This window comes from Hylobates moloch, unplaced genomic scaffold (genome assembly GCF_009828535.3).
Source record: "Hylobates moloch isolate HMO894 unplaced genomic scaffold, HMol_V3 SCAFFOLD_4, whole genome shotgun sequence".
NCBI lineage: Eukaryota > Metazoa > Chordata > Mammalia > Primates > Hylobatidae > Hylobates > Hylobates moloch.
Window position 1 is genome coordinate 91,516,359 of NW_026652279.1, and position 13,074 is coordinate 91,529,432.

At 41.6% G+C, this 13,074-nt stretch overlaps 1 protein-coding gene across 6 annotated transcripts in view; it reads right to left on the minus strand.

Moving 5' to 3' along the window:
• Window positions 1–13,074, minus strand: part of MTUS2 (microtubule associated scaffold protein 2) — a 701,667-nt gene that overhangs the window by 107,138 nt on the left and 581,455 nt on the right. The window contains exon 9 of one of the 6 annotated variants that reach the window (XM_058437723.1): window positions 9,772–11,372. The exons of the other annotated variants lie outside the window; for them this stretch is intronic. Coding sequence (XP_058293706.1) covers window positions 11,097–11,372 — 276 coding nt within the window. The 3' untranslated portion in view covers window positions 9,772–11,096. Of the gene's footprint in view, window positions 1–9,771; window positions 11,373–13,074 lie in introns of those variants that run through there. 6 annotated transcript variants of the gene reach the window in all.

Here is a 13,074-nt window from a genome sequence, read left to right on the forward strand (position 1 = left end):
GCAAATCAATAAATGTAATCCAGCATATAAACAGAACCAAAGACAAAAACCACATGATTATCTCAATAGATGCAGAAAAGGCCTTTGACAAAATTCAACAACCCTTCATGCTAAAAACTCTCAATAAATTAGGTATTGATGGGACGTATCTCAAAATAATAAGAGCTATCTATGACAAACCCACAGCCAATATCATACTGAATGGGCAAAAACTGGAAGCATTCCCTTTGAAAACGGGCACAAGACAGGGATGCCCTCTCTCACCACTCCTACTCAACAGAGTGCTGGAAGTTCTGGCCAGGGCAATCAGGCAGGAGAAGGAAATAAAGGGTATTCAATTAGGAAAAGAGGAAGTCAAATTGTCCCTGTTTGCAGATGACATGATTGTATATCTACAAAACCCCATCGTCTCAGCCCAAAATCTCCTTAAGCTGATTAGCAACTTCAGCAAAGTCTCAGGATACAAAATCAATGTACAAAAATCATAAGCATTCTTGTACACCAATCACAGACAAACAGAGAGCCAAATCATGAGTGAATTCCCATTCACAATTGCTTCAAAGAGAATAAAATACCTACGAATCCAACTTACAAGGGATGTGAAGGACCTCTTCAAGGAGAACTACAAACCACTGCTCAATGAAATAAAAGAGGATACAAACAAATGGAAGAACATTCCATGCTCATGGGTTGGAAGAATCAATATCGTGAAAATGGCCATACTGCCCAAGGTAATTTATAGATTCAATGCCATCCCCATCAAGCTACCAATGACTTTCTTCACAGAATTGGAAAAAACTACTTTAAAGTTCATATGGAACCAAAAAAGAGCCCTCATCGCCAAGTCAGTCCTAAGCCAAAAGAACAAAGCTGGAGGCATCACACTACCTGACTTCAAACTATACTACAAGGCTACAGTAACCAAAACAGCATGGTACTGGTACCACAACAGAGACATAGATTAATGGAACAGAACAGAGCCCTCAGAAATAATGTCGCATATCTACAACTATCTGATCTGTGACAAACCTGACAAAAACAAGAAATGGGGAAAGGATTCCCTATTTAATAAATGGTGCTGGGAAAACTGGCTAGCCATATGTAGAAAGCTGAAACTGGATCCCTTCCTTACACCTTATACAAAAAATAATTCAAGATGGATTAAAGACTTACATGTTAGACCTAAAACCATAAAAACCCTAGGCAATACCATTCAGGACATAGGCGTGGGCAAGGACTTCATGTCTAAAACACCAAAAGCAATGGCAACAAAAGCCAAAATTGACAAATGAGATCTAATTAAACTAAAGAGCTTCTGCACAGCAAAAGAAACTACCATCAGAATGAACAGGCAACCTACAGAATGGGAGAAAATTTTTGCAACCTACTCATCTGAAAAAGGGCTAATGTCCAGAATCTACAATGAACTCAAACAAATTTACAAGAAAAAAACAAACAACCCCATCAAAAAGTGGGCGAAGGACATGAACAGACACTTCTCAAAAGAAGACATTTATGCAGCCAAAAAACACATGCAAAAATGCTCATCATCACTGGCCATCAGAAAAATGCAAATCAAAATCAGAATGAGATACCATCTCACACCAGTTAGAATGGCCATCATTAAAAAGTCAGGAAACAATAGGTGCTGGAGAGGATGTGGAGAAATAGGAACACTTTTACACTGTTGGTGGGACTGTAAACTAGTTCAACCATTATGGAAGTCAGTGTGGCAATTCCTCAGGAATCTAGAACTAGAAACACCATTTGACCCAGCTATCCCATTACTGGGTATATACCCAAAGGACTATAAATCATGCTGCTATAAAGACACATGCACACGTATGTTTATTGCGGCACTATTCACAATAGCAAAGACTTGGAACCAACCCAAATGTCCAACAATGATAGACTGGATTAAGAAAATGTGGCACATACACAGCATGGACTACTATGCAGCCATAAAAAATGATGAGTTCACATCCTTTGTAGGGACATGGATGAAACTGGAAAACATCATTCTCAGTAAACTATTGCAAGGACAAAAAAACCAAACACCACAGGTTCTCACTCATAGGTGGGAATTGAACAATGAGAACTCATGGACACAGGAAGGGGAACATCGCACTCCGGAGACTGTTGTGGGGTGCGGGGAGGGGGGAGGAACAGCATTAGGAGATATACCTAATGCTAAATGACGAGTTAATGGGTACAGCAAACCAACATGGCACATGGATACATATGTAACAAACCTGCACATTGTGCACATGTACCCTAAAACCTAAAGTACAATAATAAAATTTTAAAAAAAGTATTTTCTGAAAATACAACTTACCATAATCACTGAAAAGAGTGATATTTTGATAAATCCAACTAACTACAAAATAAAACGATTTTAAGTTTTCTAATTTAAAAAATAAATAAATAAATAAAAATGTAAAAATTAGCCAGTCATGGCTGTGTGCCTGTAGTCCCAGGTATTCAGGAGGCTGAGGCAGGAGAATCATTTGAACTTGGGAGGTGGAGTTTGCAGTGAGCTGAGACTGTGCCACTGCACTCCAGCCTGGGTGACAGAGAAAGACTCCATCTCAAAAAAAAAAAAAGAAGAGAAAATATTTGCAACACATATGATAGACACAATGCTAGGCTCTCTAATATGTATTTATCACAAATCAATATGCAAAAGATGAACAACCTAAGGAGGAAAGAATGAGCAGGGGATGGGAAGTGCTTTCTCTCTTTGAAGAATAGCATAGTGCAAAGATTTGACATTCTTAAAAAGTATAACTTTCAAAGGTTCTAATGATTAGGGGAAAAATGTCAACCTGTATACACTCTGCCAAATTACCATGTGTATCCTTGAACTCCTAAGCATATTTCCTGGGGAAAGGGTTTGCTAAACGTAGAGGAATGAATAGCTAATGACACTTTGGTTATTAACCCTGGCTATTGTTGACATAGGGCCATCTGATGACCCTCTATTCAGTCCATGAAGGGAACAAAGGCCAGATGTGAGAGATGCCAGAATACATTATTGTCTTCTTTCATTAGATATTAGGTGTTTTTAATTTGTTGAGCAAATGTCATGGTGAGTATATACACCATCTCATCTTTTCCAGAACTTCAGGTCTTTACCAATTCACAATTTCTGTGCTGCTTAGAGATGCTCTTAAGATCTCAACTGATTCACAAATTCTGCGAGGGCAAAGACACATCTTTATTTCTTCTTTATTGCCTCCCACCGTGTCACTGGAGTTCTTTAGGCATGCTGTACACTGACCACTTATATAGATACATGTGTAACTAAACATGGAGATACCATTTCCAGATGCAACATTCCTTCTATCTCAGACCTTCCTTCTGAGATTATTTTCCTCATTTTCAAGTTCCTTTAAGGAGAGTGTGTGGGTGGGTAAATCTTTGAATCTTTGTCTAAAAAATCTCTTGATTTTTGAAAGCTGGTTTCCCTCGAAGTCCTGTTACAGACTGGCAGTTACTTTTCCCCACCATCCACTGCCTTCCATTGTTGTTGGTAAGGCGTTCATTCACAGCATTCATTCTTAGCCTATCTGCTTCTCCTTTTGTAGATACTCCTTTTCTGTGATTGCTATACAAGCCTTCTTTTTGTCTTTCATGTTCTGCAATTTCACCACACAGTGGTTAGGTATGAACGTCTCTTTATTCACCTTGTTTCATTATTCCTTTTTAAGTCTGAGTATTCATGTTACTTATGAATTTCCTGTGGATTTGTTTATGGCTTTAATTTTCATTCATTTGCCATTTGTTCCCCTTTGGGTTTTACTTATTAATTCTGAAAAATTCTTAGTCCCTATTGTTTTTAATAATGCCTCTTCCAATTCTCTCTGTTCTTTTTTTCTGGAACTTTCATACGTTGGCTCACTTTATTCTATCCTTGGGGTTTCTTAACATCTTTGATATTTTTCCTTTCTTGGTCTTTCTGGGTTACACTTTGGGTAATTTCTTCAAATTTTCAGTTCTTGAATTATCTATTCTGTAACTGAGTTCCATTAAGTTTTGATTTCAGTTCTATTTCCAAGTTCTTGAATTTCTGATTTTTGATAATTTTTGATAATCTTTGAACCATATTTTGGATTCCTTCTGTCAGAGGCGTTTGAACCAGGGCAACTGCATCTTGAATAGGAGATGGGAAAACGAGGGTGAGACCTACTGGGCTGCATTCCCAGATGGTTAAGGCATTCTAAGTCACAGGATGAAATAGGAGGTCGGCACAAGATACAGGTAATAAAGACCTTGCTGATAAAACAGGTTGCAGTAAAGAACCTGGCCAAGACCCACCAAAACCAAGATAGCGACGAGTGTCCTTTGGTCGTCCTTGCTGCTACACTCTCACCAGCGCCATGACAGTCTACAAATGCCATAGCAACGTCAGGAAGTTACTCTATATGACTGAAAAAGAGGAGGCATGAATAATCCACCTCTTGTTTAGCATATCATCAAGAAATAACCATAAAAATGGGCACCCAGCAGCCCTCGGGGCTGCTCTGTCTGTGGAGCAGCCATTCTTTTATTCCTCTACTTTATTAATAAACTTGCTTTCATTTCACTGTACAGACTCACCCTGAATTCTTTCTTGTGCAAGATCCAAGAACCCTCTCTTGGGTTCTTGGGGATCTGGACCCCTTTCCTGTAATACTTCTCTTTGTAAAAACCCATTATTATAGATCCTTATTTTGAGCACCATTTATGATAATTCTAATTTCAGAAGTCTTCTGCATGTGGTTCTGTTGTTGTCTCTACTGACTCTAATGTTGGGCTGTTTGTGTGTGGGTTGTGTGTGCGTTTTGTGATTTTTTTAAAAAATTGTGTGCTTCTCTTTTCAGCACTTTATGTGTGGGAACCCTTTGAGGTCTGGTTTGAGAATGTATTCCTCTAGGAGCTTTTCTTTTTATTCCTTCTGCAGTAGTACTTCAGGTCCAAGTTTACTTCCAATTTAAATTTTTTGCTTTTAGTTTTTCAGACCAGGCAAATAGTAGAATGAGAGACATCTGGGCTGGGCAGTGGACACAGATTATCAGGGGAAACTCTTAATTTTTCTTTTTCTTTTCTTTTTTTTTTTTTTGAGACAGAGTCTCACTCTGTTACCCAGGCTGGAGTACAGTGGTGTGATCTCTGCTCACTGCAACCTCCACCTCCTGGGTTCAAGCAATTCTCCCTGCCTCAGCCTCCCAAGTAGCTGGGGTTACAGGCATGTGCCACCATGCCTGGCTAATTTTTGTATTTTTAGTAGAGATGAGGTTTCGCCATGTTGGCCAGGCTGGTCTCGAACTCCTCACCTTAGGTGGTCCACCCTCCTCAGCCGCCCAAAGTGCTGGGATTACAGGCGTGAGCCACCACGCCTGGCCCTTTTTCTTTGCTTCAGCATGACGTTTTAAATTTTATTTTGAAATTATAAGTCATATCAAACACATGGAGAAGTATAGTAAGTAATATAACAGATACGTGTATTTATAATACCAAGATAAAACAGATGGTTTTTGCTCTATTTGTTTACAATTCTCTTTCTAATTTCTGATTGTTTTATGATTCTGTTTTTTGGAAAAACATAACATGTCAATTCATATTAACAAAATACAACAGTTATGTTCAAAGATTGAAATGTGAAAGAATATAATGATTTTACTCTAATATATATTAAACAAGCCTGGTTTAATTTATAAAGAGGACTACTGGTTTAAGTCAGGGTGTACAGGAAAAGGTAAGCATTTGGAATACTTGTGGAGAGAAATTGGAAGGAAATGACAAGAATAAAAGGGTTGATCAAGAGCTCTGAGAGCTCAACTGCAGTAGGAGGCACAGGTTGGGAATGGCTGGCAATTGTGGGTACCCACACTGCAGGGTCCACCTATGACTGGGGATCTGCTTTGTGGGTCCAGCAGAAGGACAAAAAATTAGGAAAACTACCAGTAGAGTAATTCACAGCAGTGCTTCTCAGATTTAGTGTGGATACAAATCACCTGGGGCTCTTGCTAGAATGCAGATTCTGATTGACTGAGCCTAGGATGGGGCCCGAGACCATGCATTTCCAAAATGTTCCCAGACATCACCAATGCTGCTGGTCTGGAGACTCCCCCTGGAGTAGCCAAGTGGTACTGGTTATGCGGGGGAATGAGATAAGAAGGGTCTTGGCACAGTAGAAGAAAATAGAGGCGCCAAGAACCTGGAAGTAGGTCTGTACACATTGAAGCACTGAAGAGGGACTGCAGGAGGAAAGGATGAGAGCTGGGCAAAGAAAAAAGAGTGGTAGAGAGTGAGGCATGACAGCTTAGAGAATCTGTTGTAGGGCAGGTCTGGGTTAAGACAGAATCTAGCCCACAACTTCGGGAGTGGCTGGTCAAGTGGAGCTGTAAAGGGATCTGGAGTTAAGAAAGTCCAGGATTGGAGGGTCAGTTGTAAGTTGTTGGTTGCGCTGTCAACCTAGTGAAACCTACAGTCATTTTGATACGGTCCAGACAGCCCTGCCATTTCCCTATCCTGCTTCCCTTACCCCCTTATAGTTTTCCTAGAGCAAAACTCCCCAGTAATTCATGTGCTTCAAGAACCCTGTCTCGGACTCTGCCTCCAAGGAAGTTCATAAGAGGGATGAGGTACCCATAGGCAAAGGAGAAAGGCTGTCTTTTATTTGATGGCCAGGGATTGCAGGGATGAAGACCATGTTTCAATGTCACTGGCCTCAAGTATCCTAACTGGATGTGGGTCTTACACAGTGACTGTGTGATCTGAAAAGCAACGGTGAGGTTGCCCCCATGATCCTGGCTCACAGTGGGCTGAACAAGGATGAAAACCTTGTTTTGCTCCCTTGTTACTGGCTTACTAGCACCCCAGAAGTATTTGATTTAAGGAATTGCAGACATGCAGTTACATAATAGGAGTAAATATTTTTGACAGGAGGTGCTACAAGCCCCCTAAGCCATACTATATGATAAGAATGCAGTGGACTTGGGTTCCCTTCTCATATACCATGCAGGCAGAATGGTAGCTACACAATAAATCCTAATGAATTTAATTTCATTAACCAAGCGCTGTGATAGTCACAATCTTAATTTCTAATATTACATTTTTGGATGTATATTATAAATCATTCTTTTCAAGGCATGAATTTATTCAACACATATTATTGAATGCCCACTATATGCCAGGCACTAGTCTAGGCTCAGCTGATAGTGACTCTGGAATTTTTTCCAACACAGCACTTACCTCTACATATTTAAATGCCAGAAAACTGAAAAAATACGTACAAAGAGTTATTACATATTAATTATATGTTCAGTGTGTTGGTGCTTTTGACTGTTTGCATGTCTTGGGAGGTGGCATTCTTTTTCTCTTTGGATTAGAAGATAATTATAAAGATGATGCAGACCATGTGACAATTCTTTTTAAAAAGTCTTTTATTTTTCGTCACATCTGGCCAAATTCTGCCCCCAGTGGGTGTCCAACAAATGCCAGTGACTTAGTGATATCTTAACCACAGCTGAGCACATGTACATAAAAATACAAGTTTTTTGGTCCACAAACAACTGTGATTTGTTTCATGAAGCCCAAAATTGTTCCTGTAGAGGAGTACTTGCTCAGTGTTATTTCATTTCAAACCTGACAGCATGAGACTGCAAAAAGGATTCTTTTCCTTCCCTTTCTCAGTGCACTGATAATAAATTTTGCAGAGTACCAGTTTTGTAAAAAGACTAGAAAGACATCATATTCTGAAGGCATAACAGGACAGTGTGTACCCAGCATAATGAATATATTGATGAATTCTGACAAAAAGAGTTATGTTCTTGTCTTCTCATAACAGCTATTTAAGCAAAACAAGTCAGATCCCCAGAAGGGTTTGTTAAGTTGCAGTCCAGCAAAGCCTAGTGGACTGATTATAAATATGGATTTCAGGCATTCTGATTCATAATCCTGGCCTTGCCATGGGTAAGTGCAGCAGATTTGCTTAATACAGCAAACCCTGGCTGTGACTTTGTAGGTACCCTTTGAGTGAGGAGACCCTACCTTCTCAACTGACATCTCCCTTTTGTTTTCCTCATCTCAGTTAACAGCACAGTTCACTCACTGTGCAGACTGACAATCAAGGAGACATCTCCGATTCCTTTTTCCCTTTACTGCCTCCCTACAATCTAATCCACCAACACTGAGTGCTCCATCTTCAAAATACATCCCAACTTTATCTTTCATCGCATCCTTCGCCAACACCTTGGTCAGAAGCAGCAGGCCTCTCACCTGGGTTACACCAACAGCCTCCAGACTGAACAAGGTGGTCAGACACGACCCATTATACCCTCATGCCTTCAGAACTCAGGCACAACTGACCAGCATTAACATTAAAATAGAGATCTTAAGATTGGAAAAACAGACTCTTTGTAGCAAAAAGATATCAAATTCCAACCTGACTCTAGTATAGCATCTCATGACTGATAGCAGGCCCTGAAAGAAATCAAAGTATTTTATCCCAAAATATATTTCTTTGACATATTTTGAAACGGCACTGCAAAGCTGTCCCTTGCGAGAACAACCTACATTCTGTAGAGCAGTGGCCCCCAACCTTGTTGGCACCAGGGACTGATTTCGTGGAAGGGGCAATTTTTCCATGGACAGGCAGGTGGGGGGTGTTTCAGGATGAAACTGTTCCACCTTAGATGATCAGGCATTAGATTCTCATAAAGGAGGGCGCAACCTAGATCCCTCACATGCGCAGTTCACAACAGGGTTTGTGTTCCTATGAGAATTGAATGCTGCCACTGATCCGACAGGAGGCAGAGCTCAGGAGGTAAAGCTTGTGCTTGCCCACTGCTCACCTCCTGCTCACCTCCCGCTGTTAGCCTGGTTCCTAACAGGCCACAGAACCAGGATGGGTACCGGTTCGTGGCCAGGGGGTTGGGGATCCCTGCCAGGGAGAATCCCCTTTCCTTTCTAGGTCTTTTCCTGATCCAGGAGAGATTAACTAAGAGTCTGGAACCTTTTTAGATCTGATAAGAGACATTTACCATCTATTCTCTCTGAAGCCTGATTCCTGGAGGCTTCACTTGCATAATAAGAACTGTAGTTGCCACAATCCCTTACCTTAACCCAGACATTACTTTCTATTGATTCCACATCTTTAGATAACAACTTAAACTCTTTTAACCAATTGCCAATCGTCCACCTAAGACCTGGAAGCCTCCCCTCCCCTCTGCTTCTAGTTGTCCCACCTTTCTGGACCAAACCAATGATTACCTGTAAACCTTACATGTATTGATGGATGTCTGCCTGTAACTTTTGTCCCCCTAAAATGTATACAAATCAAGTTGTAACCCAATCACCTTGGGTACATGTTCTCAGGACCTTTTGAGAGTGTGCCTCGAGCCTTGGTCACACATATTTGGCTCAGAATAAACCTCTTTAAATATTTACAGAGTTTGACTTTTTTCTTTGACACTGTAGTATCAACTCTGTGGACAAAATCATATAGGAGCTGTGAAACGAAAATAAATATTGAGAGGCCCCCAAATCACTTAGGTAAAGGGAAAAGTCAAGCAGAAAGGAAAATAAATCTTGGGGCCCCCAAATCACTAAGCTAAAGGGAAAAGTCAAGCTGAAAACTGTTTAGGGCAAACCTGCCTCCCATTCTGTTCAAAGTCATCCCTCTGCTCACTGAGATACATGCATATCTGATTGCCTCCTTTGGAAAAGCTAATCAGAAACTTAAAAGAATGCAACCGTTTGTCTTTTATCTACCTATGACCTGGAAGCTCCCTCCCGACTTCGAGTTGTCCCGCCTTTTCCAGACCGAACCAATGTTCATCTTACATTTACTGATGGATGGCTCATGTCTCCCTAAAATATATAAAACCAAGCTGTTCTTGGACTATCTTGGGCACATGTCGTCAGGACCTCCTGAGGCTGTGTCACAGACATGCGTTCTTAACTCTGGCAAAATAAACTTCCTAAATTGACTGAGACTTGTCTCAGATATTCAGGGTTCACAGAACACAGCCTGAGTTTTGTCTTCAGTGTCACTGAGAACTGTGATCTCTTCCCCATGTGGCTCCTGCGTTGGTGGCTGCCTGACTGCAGCGGAAGGGAAGGACTCAGCATCTTGCTGGGGTTCTGAGCACAGAAGCTCCCTGACAAGAGAACAGCCAGCCAGGTGTTATTCATCAGAAAGTTATGGGGTGGCTGCAGGTCCATTTTGGGAGAGGACGCTAAAGTAAAAGTTTTTAAAGGTAATGGTTCCACTTGGGAGCTGGGAAATAGAGCAACAGGAGATGTGCTCAAGGTCACTCCAGAAATTACTGTCAGAGAAGGAAAAACAAATGGCATGTGGCGTCTGGACTCACTGTGCTACTTTTCGGATCAGAGGTTGCCCAGCAGTGTTCTGGCGAACCCTAAGAATCAGTAGAAACTACAACATACAAAAATAATAACAAAGGTCTCTGGAGGCTTTGCTGGACTGCAAGCCGCTTATTCTGTCTTCGTCACTGCTTTGCTCACAGCTGGCCCTGGCACAGTACTGAGAGATGCTACCTTTATTCCTGCTTCCTGGGGGAGTGCTGGGACAGTCTCATGTATGGATTTCTTTAGTTCAGTTTACTAAATTAAATAGATGTGTTTTCTTCTTTTGGTTAAAATCATTCTGAATTCCCAAGTTTCAGATATCATTGTGTAGATTCCACTTATCGGTTTTTTAAGTTAATTTTTTATTGTGGTAAAATACATATACGATGAAATTTACCATTGTAAACATTTTTAAGTACACTTCAGCAGCATTTTTACATCCCCACTGCTGTGTGATATCACCACCATCCATCTCCAGAACTTTTTTATTATCCCAGATTGAACCTGGACATTTTTCCCTCCTTGCAACCCCTGGTAATCACCCTTGTTCTTTCTCTCTCTATAAATCTGACTACTCTAGGGACCTCCCCATGTCCACTTATCAGTTGCACCAGTTGCTGAGCTAGGAGCATTTAAAAACATCACTATCTCAAAACTCATATAAATATACACCACAAAGCGTGAATTTTACTGTAGGTAAACAATTCCTCAATATGCCTGACTTTAAACAAATTCATTCCTTAATTTCCCCAGGGCAAGAGCCGTCCAGAGAGGGCGTAAGAGGAGATGTGGGTCCTGTGCGTCGGGAGTTCAGTTCTGTTTTGCCTGTACTCTGCACGGATTCCAAAGGCTGAGAGTGCACATGCTGCAGCTGAACAAACCTTGAAGGCATTATGCTGGGTGAAATAAGCCAGTCCCAGGAGGACAAACACTGTCATTCCACTTCTATGAGGAACCCAGGCACCAGAGAAGGTTAAATTCCTAGAGACAGAAAATAGAATGGTGGTGGCCAGGGGCTGTGGGAAGAGGAGAATGGGGAGTTATTATTCAATAGGTACAAAGTTTCAGTTTGGAAAGATAACAAGTTCTTTTTCTTTTCTTTTTTTTTTTTTTTGAGACAGAGTCTTGCTCTGTCGCCCAGGCTGGAGTGCAGTGGCGTGACCTTGGCTCACTGCAACCTCCACCTCCTGGGTTCAAGTGATTCTCCTGCCTCAGCCTCGTGAGTAGCTGAGATTACAGGCCGTGCCACCACACCCGGCTAATTTTTTAATTTTTAGTAGAGACGGGTTTCATCATGTTGGCCAGGCTGGTCTCAAATTCCTGACCTAAGGTGATCTGCCTGCCTCTGCCTCCCAAAGTGCTATTATAGGTGTGAGCCACTGCACCCGGCCAAAGGTGACAAAGTTCTGAAGATGGATGATGGTGACAACTGTACAACAATATGAATGTATGAAATGCCACTGAATTGGACACCTAAAATGATTAAAATCGTAACTTTTAATCGTAGCTTTTGTTGTATATTTATGTTTAGTTTTTATTTACTTGTTTTATCATTTATTTACTATATTTATATTTTGCCACAATTAAAACTAAAAAAAAATACATCTTAAAAAAGCAAACAAAGACCAAAGAAAGACCAAGAGTGTGAGAAAGGAAGATTCCCTAAATCTCTCAAGAGCATCACCATTCTGAGATATTGCCCCTGAAGCCATGTGGAGTAAGGAATCAGACCTATTTGACTTCTCCTTCTGGGCATTACATGCAGCTCCTTACTCCAGTGGAATTCCCATCAGGCACTGCAACGCCCTGGGGAAGATGGTACCATTTACACGGTGAACATCCACTACAGTTGTAACCGGAGTCTTCAGGGGTCCACTGAGCCTGAAGCGCACTGTAAACATAAACAGCCCCTCAGATAGTTCTCAGAAGTAATCTGGTGTCCAGCCTGGCCAACATGGTGAAACCCCGTCTCTACTAAAAATTTAAAAATTAGCTGAGCGTGGTGGTGTGTGCCTATAATCCCAGCTACCTGGGAGGCTGAGGCATGAGAATCACTTGAACCCGAGACACGGAGGTTGCAGTGAGCCGAGATCACGCCACTGCACTCCAGCCTGGGTGACAGAGCGAGACTCTGTCTCAAAATAATAACAACAATAATAATAATCTGGGATGGGAGCAGGGGCTCATGCCTGTAATCCCAGCACTTTGGGAGGCCGAGGCAGGTGTGCAGGTCAGGAGTTCGAGACCAGCCTGACCAATATGGTGAAACCCCGTCTCTACTAAAAATACAATAATTAGCTGGGTGTGGTGGTGTGCGCCTGTAGTCCCAGCTACTCCAGAGGCTGAGCCAGGAGAATTGCTTGAACCTGGGAAGTGGAGGGTGCAGTGAGCCGAAGTCGTGCCACTGTACTCCAGACTGGGTGACAGAGCGACACTCCGTCTCAATCATCATCATCATCATCATCATCACCATCATCATCATCACCATCATCTGGTGGGACTATCTGCAATTGTTCTGTTCCTAAACCAACACCGATTTCGGCCCAACAGGGACCCTAATACATATTTTCTTTTCTTTTTTTTTTTTTTTTTTTGAGATAGAGTCTTGCCCTGTCACCCAGGCTGGAGTGCAGTGATGCCATCTCGGCTCACTCATGATGCTTCTGAGACTTTATCTTGTACCAACAACTGGAGCCTGGAAGCCTGTGTTGGTCTTGC